This window comes from Rhea pennata, chromosome 6, assembly GCF_028389875.1.
Source record: "Rhea pennata isolate bPtePen1 chromosome 6, bPtePen1.pri, whole genome shotgun sequence".
NCBI classification, from domain to species: Eukaryota; Metazoa; Chordata; class Aves; order Rheiformes; family Rheidae; genus Rhea; species Rhea pennata.
This window is the reverse complement of record NC_084668.1, coordinates 13546939-13570276: the sequence shown is the minus strand read 5'-3', so window position 1 is coordinate 13570276 and position 23338 is coordinate 13546939. Positions and strand designations below refer to the sequence as shown.

Sequence of the window (23338 nt, the reverse complement as noted above, 5' to 3'; positions counted from 1 at the left end):
CCTGTGCTTCAGTCCCCAAAAGTATTACTTTCAACCTGAGAGAAGGGGTTAGCACTGGTTATGTTAAAAAGCAAAATGCACATAAATGAAACCAGCACAGCCTTTGCATGTTCATCTGGCTGAAGTGATCTCCTTCCCTTCCCAGCATTATGGGAGACAGCGACAGCCTGAATTAATATGTGGAGAGATGCAGGATATTTGAACTCCTGTCAGTTATTTCACTCTGCTTTTTCCCAGCAGTAAAATGGATTTGTTCTGAAAACTGGAGAAGAAAGAAATAAGCTTGGCAGATGTAGCCAGTTTATGATTTATTCTGAATTTGTAGCCTGATCCAAATGCCACTGAAGTCTATGGAAATCTTTTGGGGGATTTCAAAAGGAATCTCATCAGGCTCTTGATTAATATGCTGGGGAGCAGTGTGTGTGTGTTTGGGGCCAAGGGAGTCTTGCACATCTCGTTCTTTTTTTTTCTTCTTTTTTTTTTCTTTTTGAGGAGTTTATATTCTCTCCGTGTCCATCCTTTCATGCAAATCTGTGTTTCCTGAACCATATGTATCTGACTTAAAAGGTAATATGAGAAGTGCTAGAAAAAAAGCTGGAGCCAAGTTTCACTTTATTGCAGGAAGGACTTGAAGTGGAGAGGCACAGCACATCTGACAGTATGAGCTGTGGGAACATTATTTAGTGGTTGCAACAGGGATGGGGGTTTTGCCTGCGCTGCGTACGCCGCCTGCCTGTTAGCCTCGTGTCCAAGCTCTTTCGACACGTGTTTGTGCTCGTGGGCCCGCTCTGAGCAAATTCAGGGGCGCAATGGAAAGATTTAAGCTGCATGATCTCCTTGCACGAGGCCACCGCGCTGCTCTCCGTATCCCCTCTCAGGGCACACGCGGGGCAGGTCACAGCCTCGTGTGCCCTGGTGCGCTGCTGGATCCAAGTTTCATGAGGCCATGGAAGTGGGTGACCTTAAATCAAGTCAATTAACCCTGCCAAAGCATCTGGAAATAGAGATGAGCAAAAACTGCCGCAGAATTTAGCGTGCAAGATCCTTTAACTTTAGTCATTTACAACGTTCCCTAGATTGCAAAGTTTCCGGATTTTTCTGTGATGGGAAGGGTCACTGTTATGTATAAAAACAAAATAGACTTTACTTCTTAATTTATTCCTAACCTTATTATTGTAAGATAGGATCAGTTGTCTCTCGAGGGTAGTTTTAATTAATGTTTGCAAAACATTTTGGAGTTCTTGGGAGAAACACATCGCAGAACTGCAGAGTGCTGTTACTAGAGCTATTTGTTAGATTCTAGCCAATACCTAAAACCTCCTGTTTGTAACTGTGTCTGCAATCATGTTTCAGTGCAAGTTATGAGTTTTCAAACTCCTTTGGAAAAACTTGTCTTTTAAAATCTTTTTTTTTCTTCCCCTTAAAGTGGGAGGGAATCACAGATGATCTTTCACATGATTCCCCTAACACCCAGTCATTCATCAGCAGAGACTTAAAGATAATAAACTTTTTGTTTAAGGCAATTACTTAATCTCGACAAACTCCTGTGTTAAGCAGGGCTATTAACTGAGCGGGCCATAAATCAGCGTGTTGCCAGGTGGGTGAGTATTCTGAACTGCAATCACTCTTCAGGACCTTCCCAAGACCCCTTCCAGTCGTAAGCACCCTAATTACACAAGCAGCATGCTAACAACAAGCATTTTGCATGAGCTGCCTGGAGAACACACTGCAAACTGCACTGGGACCATTTTTAACACCAGTCAGAAAATTTTCATACCAAGGCAGGATGATGCATGGGAGTTATTAGCCAGCACCAAAACCACAGCTGAGTAAAGCAGATAACTTCCTCACCCCTCTCCCAGTAAGACTTTGTGTTTGCTGAAAAGCAGCAAGCTGCCTTTCACTTGGGTGAGTGCTGGCGCCTGCGGTGTCCTCCCGATCTTTACGGGCTAGGAATGCTTTTGGCAGTGATGTCCTGAAGTATGAAAGCTGGCCAGACTCTTAGTTGAAGGCTACTGAGGTGCTTATCACCTGGGAATAGGTGCGAGAAAAATTCCCATCCCTGTAATTGTATTATGGCTAATAAAACATAGTACTTCATTTCCATTTTTAGAAAGAAGTTTGGTCAAAATGCAGAGCAGATTCTGTTCAGGGATTTTCCAAACTATTTGTTCGATTTACAAATAATGTAAATAGACCTTTCATATGGAGGGAAGCTTTTTTCCAGCTTTTGCCTATAGGAACAGTTTGATTTCAGTTTAATTTAGTGCCTGGAGGTGCAGATGCATGAAGAAAGCGAACTTGCTTCTGTGGTTCGGATTGGGGAGGCTAGAAATGCTAGCATGGCACTTGAAGCACAGCCTTGTCCTGGAAGATCAAGGTTCTGTCTTTGTAGCGTGAGTGGGTATGGGTGTCCCCGTGATGGCAGCAGCAGCAGCTCTGTGGTGGGAGAGATTGTTCAGGGAGGCCTTTACTTACGGTGGCTGGTCTGCCCTTTCTTGTGGGCACTTGCACACGTGCGTTCGTGAGATTTAAGCGTATCCTTCAGAGTTTTCTTATGCAAAGCTGTTTTCCAGCTTCTGCAAGTTACCTTGTGCCAACAGCTGCTGCTGTGTTGCCTTATGGATTCTGGGATATGTATTTAGTCTGCAAAAGCTAAGTCAGTGCAGCTACTCTAAGCATAGTTTGACCAACCTATGCATAAGCAGCCATGCCATCTCCCAGGCAAGCATCTGGGAGGCTGTGCTATAAGCTAGGCCATGAAGCTCCTCCATCTGAACACCAGACTTTGGGACGGGTTTTAAGTTATTTTTCACTGGGATGTGTTCCTCACACATACAGCCACCCAGAAACAGCCTGGCTGCTGTAATGGAGAGAGTGGCTTGAAGTAGGGATTAGTGGCCAGGGGAGGTCAGGACTGCTGCTTTCAGTGGCAGCCAGGGCCCATGCTGGCTGGAAGAGTTCACTGAACTGCAGCTGAAGGGCATTTGTTGCTCGCTCTTGCACGAACAATCTCACGTTAAACTGGTTCAGGGAATAGATCCAGCTGAAAACCTATGTGATAAAAATGTTTAGTGATTAGTTTTCAACTGGATGAACTCCCTGAGGTGGCTGGGTGTGTGATTGCGTGAGTGCTGGTGGCACCTCAGGGGCGGGGTGTGAATGCATGGCTGCGGGTGTGAGGCAGGGCAGATCTGAATGCTAAAAGCCACCCTCACCTATAGACTTGCTCATAAGGCTGCATCTTGGGATGATGCTCATGAATAGCTTCTTGTTTGCATGAGCAGAAGGTGTGTGGTCGGGGCTCTGCTAGCATTGCGGTAGGATGAGGTGTTGTGCAGAGTGCGCTGTGTCGTAGCATGTCTCTCTCCTCCTTCTTTGCCAGTTCTGACCTTTCTTCTGCATCTCATTGTGGAGACCCTGGGTCTGGTGATGTGGGATGCAGCTGAAGGTATCTCTGTGTCCTCTAGTGCCTCCTGGTTATAAATGACTATTAAGTGCATCTCCCATAATGTCTCTGTGTAATGGCAAATTGCAGTTTATCCTTGTTTAACAGATGAGTTGAAGCAGTTGTACTTTGAGAAATGAGGAAAGATTTGCTCAGGTTTAAAATAAAGCTCTGGGACCAGATTAGCTGGTCGTGGTGTAGCACGGCGTGCAGTCGGTGCTCTGCTCTCTTGCACAGCACCCTTCCAGGAGAGACACGATCTCTGTCAGGGCCTCATTTGTGCATTTATTAAATGCATTTTCTCTCTCCTTGGGGTACCAAGAAAAAGAAATGCCTTGAGGATGGTGGGGGCCTTCCCCCCGCCCCCATCTGGCAGCGGGACCTCAGGAGATGGGACAGGGCTATCTAGGAATGCTCAAGACACTTAGCGGTTGGCTGAGGTTCGCACAGTCACTTTTCACAAGCTCTTTCAAGAGATGTGGCTCCTACTGTGAAATGAGCTTTAACATGAAATACACAGGGGGAAGATGCTGCTGGAAGAATTTACCATTCATTGGCTTGGTCCCAAAGCAGTCAATGGCAAATCTCCTTGGCCCGTTTTTTTGGAGACTGCAGCATCAGCTGGAGTTGCAAGTCTGAAATTCAGGCTGCTGCTGGCTTTTGAGGAAGATGGATGATGCTTCATAAAAACTCAGAAAAACTTCTCCCGTTAAACCTGTAGGAACATTTTCTTCCTTAACCTAGCTCTCTGGAGGGATCTGTGTTCTTGCATGGATGTTTTTGACATACTGATTTTTTTTCCTACTGCCTTTAACTGTAAGACACTTAAAACCTCATCCAGGCAGTCACAAGTTTACCCACCATCTGGTCTGCCCCCCACCTCCCTCCCCGGCCCTTACGCTCCAGGATTTCTTGCTAGCTAGTTGGGATTTCCACCCCCCCCCCCCCAACCCTTTTCTTCTTTTTTTCCATTCTCTTGCAGCAGCTGTTGGGAGAACAAGCCCCAAGATCCATCTGGCCCTTCAGGCTTATCGGCCTGTGTGTTTCCTTGACAAAGCTGCCGTGGCTTCGCTTTAATACAACAGTTACATTATATAACAGCAGCGTACTAGAAAAGCAAACTTCCTTTTATTTGATTGAGCTGCCTTTCTCCCTTTAGAATTGCAGCCACAGTCGAACCAAAGTGTGGCCTCAGATCTGAGTCAGTCTAGAGGGCTTCTTTTTTTCTTTTTTTTTTCTTTTTTCTTTTTTTTTCTCCCCTCTCCTCTGCTTTTTGGAGGAGTTGGCACAGTCCCGTGTTATTAGGACATAAGCCAGCTTGTTCTAGTGGAATTTCCTGTCTGATTTTAATTTCCCCCTCTTCCCCCCCCCCAAAGTGAGACAGAAAAGTTTTTAATTGCACTGCCGTAGGTTGGCCTTTCGGGATATTATTATTCTTATTAAGTACTTCCTGTTGGGATGCAGCACGAGTAGAAGTAACAAGGCGCTCGGTGCCGTCAGGGCTTGCGGCCTCGTTGTTTGTTAATAACTCTCAGATTGGCAGCGTCCTCGACATGCATTTTGGCCTGACAGCCTGGCAGTTACGTGATTTTTCAAGACTCCCCATGTTTGCAGCTCAGGACCTGTGGAATTAATAAGCCGCATCAGGCCGTTCAGTTTTGTTTTCTGCTGTTTGGAAATTGCAGCTCCTCACTCAGAGAGCAGAGTCGGGGCCAGCGGGAGGTTTTGGTCCTGGATAAGGACGTCAGGTGTGACGGGACGCGTTGGCTGGCAGCAGCGTTGCCCGGCCGGCACATTTGCCTCCTGTTGTCCAGCCCCGTCCTAACGTCTGCGGCTTACGTCCTCCCTTGACTGAAGCATTTAAGCAGACTCATCCCCTGGCGTCGTGCCTGACTGTGCTCCGGCGATGAACACGTTTGGCCCGAGATGCTCATTGTGATTGAAGCCGAGGGCCTCGACAGCAACACTTTGTGCTGCAGCTCAAAGACCGAGGCTTTGGTGACTTTGCCAGCAGCTGCCTAGCAGCGGAGCAGGTTGCCATGCGCAGTTGCTACGCTGATGTTTGAAATTTCATTTTGTCCCAGAGAAGAACTCAGGGCTCACTTAGGAGAAAAGGCTATTTTTTTCCCCCTAAATTTGCCAGGAAGTGAAATGTGTTTCAGGCGCTTCCTGTGTTGGCAGATACTGTTGTAATAAAGTCAAAGCGTTTTGAGTTCATCACCTCCATATTCTTCTTGTATTCTAAAATATAACAGGTCATAAAGCATTTTGATCTTTTGGGGGCTGTTTTTGAAGGTATCTGTAAGTTCCTCTAAAAGGTTTTTTCACTTTTTGAAAGCTGTTGTACTTAGCCTTGTGCCAACTCAAGCTTTTTAGGACTTACTGCCAGTAGCAGCAGTGCTGCTAAAGACATTTTTCTAATTATTGTGTTCAGAAAACCACTGGAGCTTAGGTATGCAGGTGAATCTCGGGCAACCCTCTGCAGGACTGCCTCGTACTCACTGGGGTCCCCGTGGCAGAACCTGGCTGTGGGAGACTTATTCTTTCATGTTATTTATCCTTCCCAGATGTATAAAAATAATGATTTGTCCCCGTAAGGCAACCACATAGCAGCAACCAGAAGCCCCCAGGACTCTGGTAGAATAATAAATAATGTATCGCCTTTATTCACAGACTCCCGCCTGAATGTCTCAAAGTACTTTCACAGACTTGAATAAATTCATCCGCCCCATCCTGTTTTGAAGCTGTTGAAAATTTTGGGTACAACCTGTTTTAGAAGAGCAAGAATAGATCTTTCAGTGCAAGTTGTCTGCATACTTCAGAAAATGCCTGTTTTCTCAACAAGAAAAGTGCCAGAAAGCCTATGCTTTTGGTCAAAATTGAATTCTGGTGCGAAGCCAGCTGACATGCGAGAGGGTGTTGCAGGAGTATCCCGGTGTCCTCATCCCCCCCACTGGCAGCAGCTGGGTTCCCCCTTGCCGGTGGCCAAGGCGGAAAGCAGGATTTCAGAGCAGATGACATATTTCAGGGTTTGACTCCGTAATGAAAAGGCTGCGTTTTCTATAGAAAACCTATTTCTGTAGAATTATGTTCATGAAGTTTTAAATTTTTGATCTAAATTTTCCCTGTGGAGAAAAGGTTATAACTCTCTTGCCCAGGAAGAGACTGACAGGTTTAACACCCTTAACGAAGGTCATGCAGCGTTGATACAGTAATACTGGGCACTTAATTACCACATCATTTCTGGAGTGCTGTCTAAACATTAACCAAACCTCTGAGGTAGGGAGGTGTTACCATCTCCATTTTAAGACGAGGAAATCCTGATGCACAGCGATTCAGTGAATAATTCAGCGTCGTGAAGTCGGGCACCTGGTGGGGCTGGAGATGGGGATTGTGGCGGTGTGTCCAGTCCACCAACCTGCGGGGTGGTTTTGGAGGCAGAAGAGCTGTCGCTGCCACAGCACCTGGAACGGCTTTGCCTGAAATGCAGTGTGCTGCAGTTTGGAGAGGACGGTTACTCCTTGAGACGGATGTCCATCTCCACGCTTAAAAAATACACAGATCAGCGTAATTAGCAACCACATAATTATCCCTTTCAAAAGTAAGCGTGCGCTTGGTGTATTTTGCAAGCTATCAAAACGACGTTGAAGCTGAGCAGTCGAATGGAGGCTTGATCGGAGCTAAGAGGCATCTGCTGTGTGTTTCTGCTCTCGCCCTTCCTCCCTCTATTGATTTGAGTGATAGTTCTGGGAATGGCTCTCCCTGCAAAGCAGTTAATATTCTGTGTGGTAATACATGACTTCATCTGAGGAGAATCCCACGGGCGTACCGATGTGATCTGCTCTGTCATGTTTCTGTGACCCAATTTTCCCCGTTCTTTGTCTCGGACCTTCCCTGACCCCGGCCCTATTATCTCTTCCAGTAATTCACCCAGGCCATTATTAATGGTGCATTAACTTTGGCTCTGCTTTCAGTAAAGATGTTTTTCTTGTGCTCATTCATTCGCTCAACTCACTTAAACAGCGAGATCATTATTCTGGGGACGTCACATAAACACAAAAACCATCTCCCTCGCCGACACCTACAACCTTGAAGCGCTGGGCGATAGGGGTGGCATTGCGACTCCAACGCTGAAAGGCCAAGGGGGAAAAAAAAACAAAAAACATCAAAGGGGGCAAGTAGCCACACACACACACACGCATTCACCCAGGGCCAGGTTGGGCTTTCCTTCCCACGTAGCGCCCGCGGTCCGGCTGTGCCGGCACGGGCGTCAGCCCGGGAGCGGGGCGCCGCGCGGGCGCCCGCCTGGCTCGCCCCGAAGCCGAGCTCGGGGGGTCTCTGCGCTGTCCGAAGTGAGGGGAGTCACTGTGCAAACTCTCTGGAGCAAAGCCTGATTCGTTATTCGCCGTTTCAAAGCAGACTTGAAATTTGCTGCCTTGGAGTCAGTTGGGGCCAAAGTGTGTCATGTTAAAATATGCAGCGTGGATAAAACGGAGTTTAAAAAGCATAACAGCAAAATGAACACTGTCTCTGATTTAATTCTCACCTGATGCTTTAGACTTCTTTTGCTGAAGAGCACTTTGTTGTAGCTGCAACCTTGCCTTTGAGAAGAGACTGAAATGAGGACCTCCAGGAGAAAATGTGGACAGTAAGAAGAGCCTGTGCTCTAGGGGTGGGGAAAGCTTGCAAGTGCATCTTCTGGTGGCTTAGTTTTATATGTAACGTCTAGCATGGGTAGGGGCTACTTTGCTGTTATCCTTTTCAGAGGAGATGGACCTGGGAAAAAAGCACCAAGCATTGCAAACCACAGTGTTGCACGAAGTGGCATCTCTGTGATTTTCGGTATTACAGACCTGGCTCACGGAAGTACAGCATTAGTGCTGTGTCAGCGCTAGCAGATGCTCGCTAGCATCTTTTGGGACATCTTCCTTTTCATTTTTTCTGGGTCAGCTGTTTGTGCAAAGTTGCTAGTGCCACCTTGGTGACAGGATTGTGTAAGCTGTTGTCTGGGGAAGTTTTTCTCTCGCTAATCCACATCAGTCCAATACCCTGGGACTCTGAAGCTTTTCAGAGACAAAGCTGCAATTTCTGCCTGCTGTGGTTGAAGACCACAGGCTGAGGTGACTCTGCTTTGCTATCTCTGGAAACTGCTACTTGTTTGACCTTTTAGACTTGGGCAAGTTATTCTGCTTCACTCAGTCCTCCGTGAGTAAAAAGGGACGTGTATCAAATGGGTATAAATGCTTGCTTCTCTTTCTAAGGTGAGGTGGAGTTTAATTAGTCCTTGCAAGGTAATCTGCGATCCCTTTGTGAAAAGGATCACGTGTCACAGAAGTCGCAGGATGTCAAGCCAAATGGGATCTCAAGAAATCGTTATTTTTTTTCTTTTATAAAAAGGAAATGTGTCTGGAAAAAAGCATTACTGATGCCGAATTGTTCAGGTAGAAATCTTCCTTTTTCTTTTTTTTTTCCTGAACAAGTAGCTTGCCTGTTGATTGCAAAAATGCCATGCTCCGTTCCTAACACAGCAAAGGATCCCACTCAGAGCTGGGACCACTTGCTCCTAGGGAGGATTTTGTTGGAGAGGGTGTCTGCAAGAAAAACACATTCTTGGAGCCCACCTCCTGGCCTGTGCAGCGTGCATGTGGTTTAGATAAACCAGTGGGATTCCCGGGGCGTATCGGATGGCACGGAGCATGCCTGCTGCACTCCTCGTCGTGTTTTCCTATCCCCACTCTTGCTGCGGCCCTGACCTCCGGGGTTACTACGCCAGAGCTCCAAGGGGTAACATAAGACGTGCTTTAAATGCTTGTCGGTTTTGGAAAGCTGGTAACAGGCGCAGTAGTTTGGGTTTTCCCCTGTCTGTCACTGTTCCTTCCATCGGGGGCCACTCTGTTTCCAGTTACGGGGATTCGTTCGAGCCCCTTGGAGAAGGAAAGGCTTTCAAAACTGTTTTTGTCAAAGCAGACTGCAAGATGTAACAATTTAGTGGTGTGGGGTCCTATTGCTTTGAAAGGAAAAAGGGAAAAAAAAAGGAAGAAGAAAAAGAATCACGTGTGCAGGCTGAAGCATTTGGAATAGAAAAAGATTACTTGACCCTTCGTAATTCTCCTTTCTGGGCTCAAAAAGAGTTGCTGCTGTGTGTGATGTCAAAACGGCTCCTTTGCTCGCGGTACAGACCGATGTGTGCAGTGTACGCTTCTCTTGAAGCACAGGCTTATCTGCAGAGATAATCAAAAGCCTGCATCATCCTCAAAAAATGCCCGTTTCTGATGCCTCCCTCCCTGATTCCTGGGATTTTCGGCAAAGGGACATCCCCTTTAAACTCGCATTTCTGCTTCATATCTGTTCTCTTTGAAGCCAGAGGGTTGGCTGGCCTCTGAATAGAAGAGGATGAGAATATAGCAGTGGGAGGTCCGTGTCTTGCTAATAAACCTTGGCCAGAAAATCAGCTCTGACAAGTGGGGACAGGTAGCAGCATCTTTTCCCTTATCAGCCCGTGCAGCGCGGCAGATGCATTCCTGTAGGAGCAGCGGTTGGGTGCAAGGTGGGGCTCCCACCTGTGGGTTTCTAATGTACCGTCATACTTTATCTCAGCAGTTACGTGCCATAAACTTAATGAAGAGCAAGAGCAATGTTATTTCTGTGCAAAACATTGTGTTTTCTTTTTCCTTTGCCACTGTCCATTTGATACTGCTTTGATTTGTTCTTCAGTTTTCTCTTTGTTCTGCGGGCGCCAGAGAAAATGTTGACAAGACTTTTGAGGGCCCTGTTTTGCTTTTGCAGTTCATTGTGTTGTGCCTAATGGCTGGGCATGGCTAAGCCTTCTCCTGGGGAGAAACTTTCCTCAGGCCTGCTGCTAAAAGCTTCTTCCTGTGTATAATAATCGTCACTAACACTAATTAGGCAGATTTGGCGTTAAATCTGCAGAGATTGCTTGGGTTTGGTAAATCCTCTGCCACCGTAAAGCAGATAATGCTAAACAAGAGATTGCCTTGATTAGATTAAAGTTGGCAAATTCATTGCCCTAATCATCGTACCGCCCTTCCCGTGGCTATTCAGAAATATATCACCATGACTTATTTGAAGTAATTGAATATAATTGTCTTTTTAAATCGTATGTGTAAAACATCCATCTTTGTTAATGGCGTGTGTTGCTGTGCTGCTGCCAGCTCGCTGCTCTCTTCAGCAGGGGTGGGAACAAGAAGCTGACGTTTATGAATTGGTAGTTGATTGCCTATAAAACCATTCATTATTTTTGACCAAGCACCTGGAATAGAATAAAAAGGAGCAACACCGACAATCGTAGCCGGTAGGTTTGGCTGGTGCTCCAAGGAAAGGAAGCAGAAAGGAAGCCCTAAAGTGGAACATGTGAAAGGGAAGTCACCAAAAATAATCATTTCCCTTGCCCTCGGCTGGAACGAAACACAGCACATGGCTGTCTTGGGTAAAGACAACCAGAGAGTGAAACAGGCGCCAAATAAAAGTGAAATTGCAGACTCCCCCACTGTCCAAATAGGTTGAAATGCTAAAACCAGCCCAACTGTGTGAGTGGGAGGGAGGAAATGCATGGGAATTTTTCTCCCATTAATAATCAGAGGTGTGAGGAGGGAGGAATTCTTTTCAGACGTTGTTTTTACGCTGGCAGCTAGCTAGGAGTGGAGGCCAAGCAAGAAACACTCCGTGTTTTATTTTTCCCAGCTCTCCAGAGCGACGGGGAAGGACCCTTTTATTTCCACAAAAATTACAGCTATTACCTCGAGTCAATCATTCAGTAATTGGCAGTTGCAAAGTAAGATGTACTCAGCCTAGTTTTTAAGAGACTTTGGGATTTGACCTCTTTTCAATGGTTTTGTCTGCACTAGTGAACAAAATTGGTCCAGAGAACGGGCTCAGGGGTTAACATATGGCTGCCCATACTGCTCAGACATTACCTGGACGCCCAGCACAGTTTCAGCCAGTGCTTTCCTGCAGCCTGGGAGTTAACCCGGCCCTGGATCCGCTCCTTGCAGGCAGGGTGGCCGCCTTATTTTAGGAGGCTGTGAAAGTTTCCCTGTAGGGCTGTTCAGGTTGGACTGGAGACCACAGGAGGATCCCTGCTCTTCTGTATTTATTCACATAGCATAAATATGGGGGCTGAGCACTGCGGAAAGTCCAGCCCAGGGGCTCACGCTAGCAGGGATGTTTCTGTTGCCTGGCATGGGGAAGCCTGTGCAGAGCTGGTTTGGTTTTGCGACCGTGCTTGGTGCACAGCGATATAAAATCCTGGTTCTTGGATAAGTCTCGCGTGGAGGAAGGAGGCCCTTGGCCTGCAGAAGGTCCCACGTGCCTTTGGGGAAGTGAGTCCTTCGTGCACCCCTCTGCCTGGTCCCCACGGCAGCTGGCGGTTGTGGGCTTAGCACATGGCCGGGGGCAGCAGTGTCTCTGGGGCGAGCAGCGTCCCTCGGTGTCTGCCGGACTGGCCGCTGGTTTGGGCCGAGCGTGGTTTGGGGAGCGTAGAGGCTGTACGGTGCGCCGCGGGCGGGAGACGGGATGTGACTTTTCAGCGCTGCCTGAACTGCGCTGCGTTTCTGACCTGGAAAAACACTGGCTCTCTCTCAAAATGAAGCCTCCTTGCAAGTGTCTTTATGTAACAGATCCTCCCTGCCCTGTACGATTAAAGGGTGAATCACTCTCCCGCCAAAGCAAATCCTAAAGGCCGCAAGTTTATTCTCTCTCCGGGCTCCTGCAGGGGGAGGCGGGGAGGATCAGACAGGGAAAGCGGTTAACAGGGACCCTACTGTGTCCGGGCATTAGGCGGGCTGCAAAAATGCTCCCAGTGTGTCGGGCTGCGTGCGGTGCCAGCCCTGCGCTGCAGCACGCAGAGCGAGTCTGCTGCGCAGCCTTAAATACTTTCCACCCCGACTACCTTAGCTTAACGCCTTTCAGCCGAGTTGGCAGGAGGGTTGTTTTGGTGTAGTCTCTCACCTCTCCCCGCGGCCGGGCTGACACGCTTCTGCTGTGCTGCGCTCGGGGACTGCATGTTGCGATGGGAGCAGGAGCCTCAGATCCTCTTGCTGATATGCTGGGAAAGAAATATTTGGGGATTTTATGCAGGTTTTCCACAGCAGACCCGAAAGGAGCCCAGTCTCGTTCGATGGAGTCAGCGTAGCTCTGCTGCTGCCGGAGTTGCAGACGCGAAAGCCTGAATTTTAAGTCTTTCATAGAAAAAGAGTCTGGCGCTACTGGAGTTTGCTTAACATCAGCGAATGACTTGGCCCAAGCCTTGACACTTTTGGATGATGCTTTTCCCCCTTTACAGAGAGATGCTGCCTGTCATGGAGGCAAGTTATAGAGAAATACTGAATGCAGACTGCGTTTTGAAGTGCTCACTTAGGGGTTTGGTTTTGATTTTAATCTCCTGTTATACAGAAGGGCGTCTGCAACAAGCCAGAGAGGGAATAGGGAGACGTGGGACAGTATTGGACAATTTTTAATTGAGAATTTATGACTGTTTGTAAAGACGGAACAAAAACAGCCTTTTATCTTTAAAACCGATCCCTGATACAAATCTAGAAATCAGAGTTGTTACAGATGAGTTGAGCCCCATCTGAGGGCTGTTGTGGTATTGTTATTGAGGCTCTGCTAATTGTATTTCTTTAGCTTCTGCAATTTTTGAACAAAAGGCCGAGGCGGCCAGGCAGAATTGCTGGGGGTGGGGCAGAGAAATAATCTGATGAATTTTCCATCAGCTCGACTCACTCAAGTATTCTCGCTGTAACTTTTGGGGTCAATAATAAATATTAAAACCTGTAGATTTAATAAGTCAATGTAGGTGTTCTGTGCCTTTTGAGACCACTTTATCTTTCCATCAAAGATGAAACAAGCTTCTCAAATGAATAAAAAATAGGGCCTCAAGTGATTACAAGTGAGAGCAATTTGGGCTCCTTTCTCAGAACCTGGCACTAGGCATTTTTGAGCCACTTCCGACTGCCTACACGGTTTGCATGAGTGCTGCTATCACTGTAACATTTTTAGGTAAATATTTCCAACCTGTGTGTACAGACCTTCAGGAAAGGTGTTTGCTGCCACTCTAGGCACGAGGGACGATGCAGGTCTGGATCCTGCCAGGCTCTGTTGAGTCTGATTTGCGTTGCAAGTCTAGTTTTCCTTGGTGCTTCCTATAATCTCCTTGAGTTCAAAGAGCGCTTAGCTGCTTGTCTTTGTCAAAAACCCTGTTGGAGATCTTTTATGTCGAAGATGTAGGATTTCTCCGCATGACTTTGATTATTTATTCATTCCACTTCTCTGGTGTATGATAGCGCTGATATCATGAAGACCCCTTGTCTTGCACTGCTCTTGCTCTGAAATTCATGGAGATTTAGTGCCTTTGAAATTGTTTTAAAAGGAAAGGAAAAGTTTTTGAAGTCCCTTTTTTTTTCTTCTTCTTCTTGTATTCCCCTCAACAGTTCCGCAGCACATTTTTCCGGCCTTCCACGCTCCTTTGCCAATTGACATGCGCCACCAGGAAGGACGATACCATTACGAACCTCACTCTATCCACGCTATTCACGGGTAAGTCTTGCATCTCTGCTCCGATGTGTTGCTAAAATGTTGGCAGCCTCCATTATGCAGAATCTGGCCGTTGACTCGCAGAGACTTGGCGTCCTGTTTGCAGGCTGCCTGCGCCACCCTCAGCGAGGCAGCTGGCCGTCCCAGGCCTCACTTTCTCATCTGACGGCAATGCTGACCTGTCTGCCAGCAGTGTTGAACATCTCAATTAAACCTGTGCGGTGCATTACAGCAGTAGGATGGTAGTACAGTGTTTTTGTATCATTACTCAGCTGAGGTCACAGGAACAGGCAAGGCCTGTATTTTTTGTGCCTGTTGTGTATCACACTTCATAAAATACCTGGGTCGTTTCTAGTGTTGTCTTGGCAGAAACCCAGTGTGGCTTCCTCCGCTGGAGACCTTGCAGGACTGTTTGTCCCTCCCTCCCGTTTCAGAGGGAGGCGAAAGGCATACTGTTCAGCTTGATTTCATAAGGCAGCTGCTGTGACAAGCCATACAGCGTTTTCAAAACATGGTAGAGACTGATCCTCAAGTGTGTATCAAGGCAGCCACGGTGTGCTTGGAAGAAGGCAGAGCCCTGGGTTTCAGTGACAGCCTCCTTGGGAGAGGCCATGCTCTCCGATCCACTGTGGCTGCTGATAGCAAATGGCAGAAGGGCCAGCAGAGAGCTGGATCCTGTGCAGTGGGTTTGGGAAGGACAGGGGGGTTCACCGTTAAGCTCTTAGTACAAAACTTAACAGTTCAATAATCCTTGCTGCTTTGGGAAACTATGAGGACACTTTCACTGAGGGCTGAGAGACATCCAGGCATTGGAGAAGCATCATCCAGAGGAGAAGACAGGCGTGTGCTTTCAACCAAGGTGACCCCACACTAGCCGTGGGCTGCACCTCCAGGGCTGACATAGTGGTAGGTGCCTGTTTTTAGGGCTATGCTGCCCAGACCCAGCATGCTGAAGGGCCATACCATGCCACCAGTCACCTGCCTGAGGAGCTTTGCATGCATCAAGCATGCCACTGTGGCTGTGCACCCACCCTGTCACTGTAAAGGGCTGTTTGCTTGACTTTTAAACCAGGCTGCCACAGGCAGTGGGTGCTGTACAACCTGTTGTGTCTGGAGGACGCGTTTTTCTCCTTCGTGTACTTGTCTCTTTTCAAAGTGCTGTTACCAATGAAGATGAGGAGAGAGTGTGATTACCCTAGTGAGTGCACATGGTTACTGACCTTTCTGTTCCTAAATGATTTAGTTGCTATGTTCATAAAGAGATTTAGGTTCATCCCATGTTAACTTCAATCAGTGCAGGAAAAAAGGAGCAAGGAGCTCTAAGCAGGAGACTGTAGTGATAGACTGTGCAGCCAGGAAAGTTTATCCTTTCCCCAAAATGTGCCATCGTAGTTTCGCAGTCCCATGGAGGGTGAGGAGGAGCATGCTGAGGTTGGTGGTCCCACGGCAGCTCTGAAATCCCTTTACCCACAGTGCTCACGCAGGGTTCAGCCATCAGCAGAGCGGCAGGTCCCAGGATGCTTAGTGGAGAGAAGTCCGAAAGAGCTGGCAAAACTTTGCAGGAAGAGCAAGCAAAAGAGAACTAGGGCTCATCATTTAGAAAACTCTCGATGTGCTTCCTTTGTTTCCAAAATGCTCTGGAAAGCAAGACATCAGAGTCCTGCTCCAGTCTGACCATCCTGCCTTGGCCAGGGTTCACGTGGCCTTTAAGGAGCTGTTTGTAGAGCTGTGTGTTTTCTGGGGAGGTATGAGCAGCAGGAACAGCCCCTGGGAGCTGAGTGCTGCAGATGGCAGAAGTCAAGAGATCTGTAGTGTCACACAGCTAGAAAGGCTTTATTCTGTTTCCAAATGCTGCAGGAAAGAAATTATAGGGCATTCCCCTGTATCCTACCAGAAGACAAGTCATTCTCTTTTTGGCTGGTAGTTGGTTTGACTGGTTGTTTAAAGGGGCAGAGTAGTTCCATCTATGCCAAAGAAAGAACAGGTTGGTAGTAAGAGAAGCTGATATTTGTGAGGGGGCTGTGTAAAATGATCTTGACCTTGCCTTCAAATAGTTGCAAAACTGTAGAAAAAGGAAACACAGATTAATCCAAAATAGTCTGGGGAAACTGTTAATAAAACGTAGCTATAGCTAGTACAGCACATGTTAACGTCTAATGGGGAGAATATTCAACACTGATTAGAAAAGAGGATTGGAGATGGTTGGTTGTTCAAACCAGGTTATTTTTTTACTCCTAAAATCTGGAGAGCCCCGGGTTGCTGCATGATTAAGTCTGTCTTTTCCCCTTGCTTGTCCTTTGGAAATCACGCAGCGACCCTGCTCTCCTTCACTCCTTCTAGTGAGGATCAGGTGCACTGCATCTGTCCTATAGAGTCATGGAGCAAGGTCGTCTCCAAAAAGCAGCCTAGAGCTGCTGGGGGGGCGGGTTATTTTGAGGATGTCCAAGTAGTCAATAAAGTGCTAATAATCTACTGTCCCAGCAACGGCTACACTTGTCTGACTGTAGATCAAGAGCTGCCATACTTAGGGCTTGGGGTGGATTTAAGTTTGTTAGTAAATACGATCACCCTTCTTCAGGACCCTTCACCTTCTCAGCAGCAGCTCTCACAAAGAAAACTTCCAAGGTATTAGAGACAAAGCTTGGTCATTAGTGTTAGAAGAGGAAAGGTTGTTTTCTTTGGAACAGTTGGTAAGCTCAGCCGTATTGCTCGGGCATTGTGCCGCGGTGGATGGTGGATGGAGCAGACTGCCTCTTGGCTGTAGTCTTTGTGCAGAGGCTTCAGTGGTGTTTCTGAAGCTGCGCAAAAGTACTGCATTTTGAGAACACAGCCCAGACTGAAAAAACAGATCCACTTTTGTGAATGTGTGAGTGTTTGTGTGTTATGCTGTGTCCTGAGCCTTATCCTGCTCTCATTTTTTTGAATTAAAAGAGAGTTTTCTTCTTTCATTTGAGAAGAGCCTGCATTTTAGAGTCAAGGGAATACAACTTCTCTCTATCTCTCTTTTTCAAATGCCCTAGGGTGCAGCACAATCACACTGGGAAAGTCTTCATTAGTTGTAGAGCTTCTCTTGACTTTTTTCCCTCTTTCTATTTTATTTGCAAACATCTCAGCCTTATCACCTTCCCTTTCCTCTTCTACTTTTCATTCTGCTTCACTTTTATCTTCCCATTCTCTCCTCCAGTCTTTGCTCTGGAGACCACAACATAGTGCTGACTTTCCTCTCTGGTGGAGGATATCTGATGTAAAATCATTCAGAATATGGTGGCAGAGCTGGACTACAGCATGCTTAGCTGTTGCATGGCTTCTCCAGGGCTGGGTGGACTCTGCAAACACAGTCGAGACTCTAGAATTTTGTACTCTATCCTGGCAGTGCAGAAGTCCATTCTTTTGTTTAAAGTAAAAACTCAAAAAGGCACGTGCACATTTTCACTCTAGAAGAACATGGTAAATGTTTGGGAAAAAAATTGAGTCACTGAGTTTTGGCTTTATGATTAATGTGATCAGTGCTTGACAGAGAGCCCCCAATTCATCAAGACCGTATTCTAGCTGTCTGCTGTCTTGCTGGAACCAAATTTATCTAATTACATGAACATTGCACAGCAAATTAAGTGTAGTCTCATTTGTTGTCAGCTATGGGGTCTTACAATCTGCCTGCTGCATTATGTCAAAGGTTTGTTTCCTGATTGCGCGATGTGATATGGCTGTGCATTCCCCTTCATCACTGCTTGCATTTGGCCTGATGAGAGCATAAGCTATTTTATCCTCCCTGTAGGGACTCATCTGCAAGGTTCTCTTGATCAGGACTGTCTCTGGAACTCTTTTGTTTTGTTTTGTTTTTTGGAGAATATGGGTGGGAGTATGGAAAACTCAAATAATAGAGGACCCTTGTGCCAAAAGAGGGGCCTGAAAATCCTGCTGGATTTCTGCTTGCTCTGGTCTATATTAATCTCTCAGTCATTTCCTTGTTAAGAAGCATGACAAATAGTTTTTAGGGCTCGAGTCTTCTTCCAGATTACTGAGTCTTTAGTATATAAGTCCAGTCACATAGCAGATTATTTTGGTAGCCCCTTGAAATGCCCTTCTGATGATTTTTTCAGGGTAAAATAGTGTTTCTCCAGTCATAAGACATCTCACTTTTCTATAAACTGTCTGTTATTTTTGCTCATTTGGTGATACAGCAGTCTTATTTTTGGAAGTGATGGCACCATGAAGAACAACTACAGAGGCTTTGGTGGAATCATGATGCTTGCTTGGATAGTTTGGAAAACATAAAACATCTTATTCAGATGATACTTTGAGTTCTCTGCATTGCAAACCAATAGGAATATTATGGATTTAAAACATCAGACTGGGTTCTAATGGGTGTGGGTTCACGGTCATATGGAGAAAGGTGAGAGAGGGTGGATTGGAGCCCCATGAAAATGTGTAGTGCAGGATGCAGTGAACCTTAGTACAGGATGAAATCTTGTTCAGGACTGTAGAGGTAAAACAGAATGAAGGAAATTGTATCGGTAAATATAAATTGTATGAGGCATCTCTTCCTCCAAACAACATTCATTTAATGTTGAAGTTGCACAATATAGCACTCAAAAGCTAGGAAATGACAGAAATAAATTTGCAGATTCCGACCCATTTGGTGTACCATTGCAATAATGTATTAAATTACACAGCCAAGTACTGTTTTTCTCTGCGATCCCTGTGTCTTTTGCAGCACAAGATGGCCCAGACTCTGTGGATGAGTAATGGTAGGTGTTATATTTTTTTTTCCTATATACAGTTTTTATTGATTTGTTAGAATTTCACTCTGCAGTGTTGGCTGTAGAGAGAACATAGATCAGTGTTTCTGGGTGAAAGTCGTCAGCCAGGATGTTTCAGCAGCTTCAAAGCTGAACCAAACAAATTCACTTCATGTGTTAGAACAGGCCCCTTTTGTAACAAAGGGGATATTTCACATTTTAGTGAGCTGCTTCACAAAAAAGTTTACTCCTCTGGGGCCCAGTCTCTGGCAACAACTCCCTTTGCTTCAAACCAAGGGGACTCTTAGTGTCAGCTTTGCAAAATCAAGTCCTTAACTGCAGAGTAATGTTTCTGGCAGAAATGGCAGGTGATTACTGATAACTCCCTTCCACTCCCCATTTCTAGATGTGCTTAGTTACTCTGAACTTAAAAAAAAAAAAAAAACACACAACAAAAACAGTGAGAAAGTCCTTAGCTCAGCTCAAAAGTCCCTGCCAATGCAAAAGCCTTCAGGGCTAACCCTTGTAAACAGCATGCCTAGGCTTGACTCAGCAAGAAGCTTTTTAACAGTAGCTCCTAAAACTGTGGTTAAAACCCATCAGGCATTACACGGTGTAACAAACAAAAGCAGCTTTATTTTTTGTACTGACATCGTGGTGCTGTTTCAGGATGCAGTTCTGACATTATTTATTAGAAAAATATTGTTGTTGCTCTGCTGTCCACACACAAGAAAGTAATAATAATAAAAACTGAGCCTCATGGAATCACAAAGACAAATTCAGCATGAGTGTGAGGGGCCACAAGTGTGAAATTCCATGACTTCGGTGAATTGTCCCAAAAGACATAAAGGTGGAGAAGACTCTATCTCCATCTTAATGTGGAGTTGCCCTTAATTTCCCTTTGGTGGGGCTTTTATCTGGTTTAATTATGGATCTTCCTCCATTTCCCTGAGATCTTAGTATATTGCAGATTTTCCTGATAGTCAGCCTGTACTTTTTTTTTTCTTTATCTGATCCTAGTACCCCTCCTTATTGAAGTTTGTTTTCTTTTCATTGTGTTAAAAATTGCGGAACACCTTTTCAGGGTCAGCTCCAACAGTCCCGAGCTGCCTCGACAGAGTAATTCATAGGTGAACTAGGTGGCTGTTGGTGCTTTTCATCATAAAAAGACTGTATTTCAAGGGTTTACAGATTTGCCAGATTTAATGTTGAACCCAAGGTTTTCCATGTTGAATATCTGTGTCAGGCAAGTTTTCTTTTTCCTTTGTTTTGTTTTTTTGAGATTCAGCCAGCAGAGGCCAACTGGGGGTAAGGGAAAATATGTTGTTTAGCCATACAAAAAATAATCATCATCATCACACAACTGTGCCTTGAGAAATTCTAGTGTTTCTTGCTCGAGGGTTGGAATTTGCTACTGTCACAGATGTGCTTTTTGCTGATCTTACTTCAAAAAAAAATGGTTTTGCTAGATTGAAGTCTTTTGAAAAACTCACTTCATACACACTTGTTAGAGAGGAGTTGGAGTTTGACATACACACTTCCTGAAGGTCCCGAGGCACAGCCCATGCTCCAGCTTGCTGTGCCTGGTTTCCGCAAGACTCTGCCTTCAGGTGCTCCACGTTTTTGGCAGGCTGCCTCACAGCCAGGCTCCTCTGCAGCCTCAGCCCTGAGGGGCACCTTACCAGCCTCCTTGAGCCTCCTTTGTGCATTGTAGGATGTGTGTGAAGGACCTTCAGTGAACCTCTGTAGGACACTGCTTTCATGGAATTGCAGCTTTGATTCTACCGGGCAATTTAGGATAGGAACTCAGGTGACATTGGTTTCTGCAGCAAGGATGCCACTCGGCTGAGCCGCAGAACGTACACGCCAATAAAAATGTGTGTGTTTTCATATTTACTTTGCTACCAGAGTAGAAAATGTTTGGCAGGTTGTAATTGATGGTACTGTGCTGCTTTGGAGATAGAGCGAGGTCCCTCTGGAGTCAAAGCAAACAGCTGCTCAGAGAGGCCTTCTTAGGTGTTTTGCAAAGTTTTACGACTTTTACCAAATAGACACATGTCTTATTTGGGAAACAGGTTTGGGGGCTCCCACATCCAATTTATTCTGTCCCCCTCTTTCCCACATGCTTCTTTATTTATTTAAGAAAATAAGAATGTGTGAGTTTGCGATGGTTTGTAGAATCTGGTCCCCACCCGAAGGCTGGTTCAGACCTCTCCCTAGTCTGTAATTAGCCAGAGTGTGTTGCTTTTAGGTGGCTCTTTGGTAACTTACAGGAGGTGATTTGGGGAACTATCAATACCACTCTCACTGTAAAACAACCAGAAGTAATTCTGCATGGTCACGTTATCCATCTTCAGAAGACCACAGGTGAACTATTGGGCTGCTGCTGTCCTGTTTTGGAAGCCAGAGAAATTCCTTTAACTCTATCTGTGCTTTAGTCTCCCCATCTCTAAAATGTCATTAGAAAAATATTTGCCCACCTAATGTCTTTGAGAGCTAAGAAAAGTCAGGGCTAGCAATTGGTCTGTGGCTCATTCGACTCCCCAGAAGGGTTTGTGGCATGTTTTCAGGCATCAGGAAAGAAGTAGGCAGTGCCGCCTATCTGTGCGGATACTGTGAAGGTCTATGCTTACTATCGCCTGACCTCAGCAGGAGGAACGGGCAGATCCTGTCTTCTGACACTGGGGCAAACAGAATCCAAAACACTCATCATGGCTCGAGTGTTTCTGTAGCTTTTTTTCAATCTGAATAAACTGTTCGGGGGGGGAGGTGGGGGGAGAACCCTCTCTCTTCTGAATCTTATTAAACACACTCAAGCATTCTGACTATAAAGCTATTAGTGCATCCATGCTGTTTCTTAAATTGAGGAGAGAGTTTCTGTGTATGTGTCTGTAGCCCTCAGAATACTTGGAAAAACTCAAGCCTGAAGTCCAGAGGGACTTTTAGGTGCATAGTTTCAAGTTCAAATGAAGCAGTAAGCTAAAAGGTCCTGTAGATCGTGTTTAGAAGCACTTGGGTTGGATCTTCTGTTGCTGTATGTGGGCACCCTCCGTGCTGGAGCAGGCGGGTCTTGGTGAGCTCAGATGGAGTTATGCCCATTAGCACTCACCCAGTGAAGATTTAGACCATTGAGTTGCTCTTGTTGTGACACCACAACTTACTGAATGAAAAACTGCAGCTCTAATTCAGCCTGATCGTCACAAGAAGTGTAAAAATGGCTAGGCGTTTTTAGTATTGAGAACAAAAGTCTGATCTCTGAGGTCTTTCGTATAAACCTCTGGCATGTGTTCGTTTAATATGATGTCACTCTGTAATCCACCGCTGCTTTTAAATGTCATTCTCAGAGCTTCATGTCAGCAAGTCTTAAGTGATAATCCCTTTGCTTACCTCACTTTATTGTAGATTAAAAGTGACTTCATGCTTCTACCTTATCCGCTGTTAAGCTTGTGCTTTAGGAAAAATTTATTTGAACTCTATTCTCCCACTGCTTTCCAAACAGAGAGGGCAAGTCTTTCAGAAGTTTTCTCGATGGTATAGCCCATTTTCCACTGCTTTCAGCATCCTGTGAAAATTGACGATTGTTCAGGGGCAATCTCCTGCCTTTTTAACTCTGCTGTTATGAATTGTTTGTTTCCTAAGTTTTCTCGAAGCTAAATGTGGAGCACAGCCCCTCCTGGCCTTCTCTTTCTCTTAATTGTAAATAAACCTCTCTCGTGGAGTTTCACCTCTTGCAAGCTTATAGTCCTGAAGACAAGAGATGGTGAAGACCTGTTGCGGCATTTTGTCCCATTACCGCCCCTGTGCAGCACCTTGTCCTCTACAGCCTGGGGGTGTGCAGGTTCCCCCTCTCCAGCCCTGCATCTCCTTGCTAAATTTTTGCTCCGTCCCACAGCAAATCCTTTTGCAGTGTAAAGAACTCTCCCTGCTGTTCACTTTCATAATCCACCCTCTTTTTCTTCCTTGAATTTCACCCTTTTGCTCCTAACACACCTCTTCATGTAACGCACCCCTCCAGATAGTTGTTGAATGTTGTCATATCCTTCCTCCTCTCACTAATGAATTGGCCAGGCTGCAGCCTGCAACATTTCCTCAAAAATCAATCTGTTCAGCCTCCTCATTTTCATTGTGTTTCTCTGAAATCCTTCCAGTGTGTGTGGAGATAAATGGACAAAACCTGTTCAAAGCACTGGGCTTGTGAAATTAAGATTGTGGCACATCACTTCTCAGGTGCCATTTATTCTGAATTTCCAGCTACCAGTGGCCATGGGAATCAAGTAGCATGAGGTGTTGAGAGATAAAAACTAATAGCAGGAATGCTGGCCTGTGATACTGGAAGAAAAACGCTGGATTTTTAATGTCCATGCTGAGCGGAAATTTTAAAATCCCATCCAAAAGTTCCCCCACGCAATAAAGTGCAGAGAAGTCAATTTACCCTGGAAGGATGAAGGACTGAGTCAACTCTGCTGGGATTAGAACATGTGGTTCGAGGGATTCTAGGTATTTCAGATCTGATTCTCAGACCACCCAGATGGCTGGGGTGAAAGGAAAATAATCATAATAAAAAAAGTAAAATAAAAGGACCCTATTTGGCAGAACTGTA

General features: G+C 45.8%; 1 protein-coding gene across 2 annotated transcripts in view; it reads left to right on the top strand.

Moving 5' to 3' along the window:
• Positions 1-23338, top strand: part of GLI2 (GLI family zinc finger 2) — a 198409-nt gene that overhangs the window by 111662 nt on the left and 63409 nt on the right. For both annotated transcript variants that reach the window (XM_062578770.1, XM_062578771.1), the window contains exon 3: positions 13897-14002. In XM_062578770.1, coding sequence (XP_062434754.1) covers positions 13897-14002 — 106 coding nt within the window. The remainder of the gene's footprint in view (positions 1-13896; positions 14003-23338) is intronic.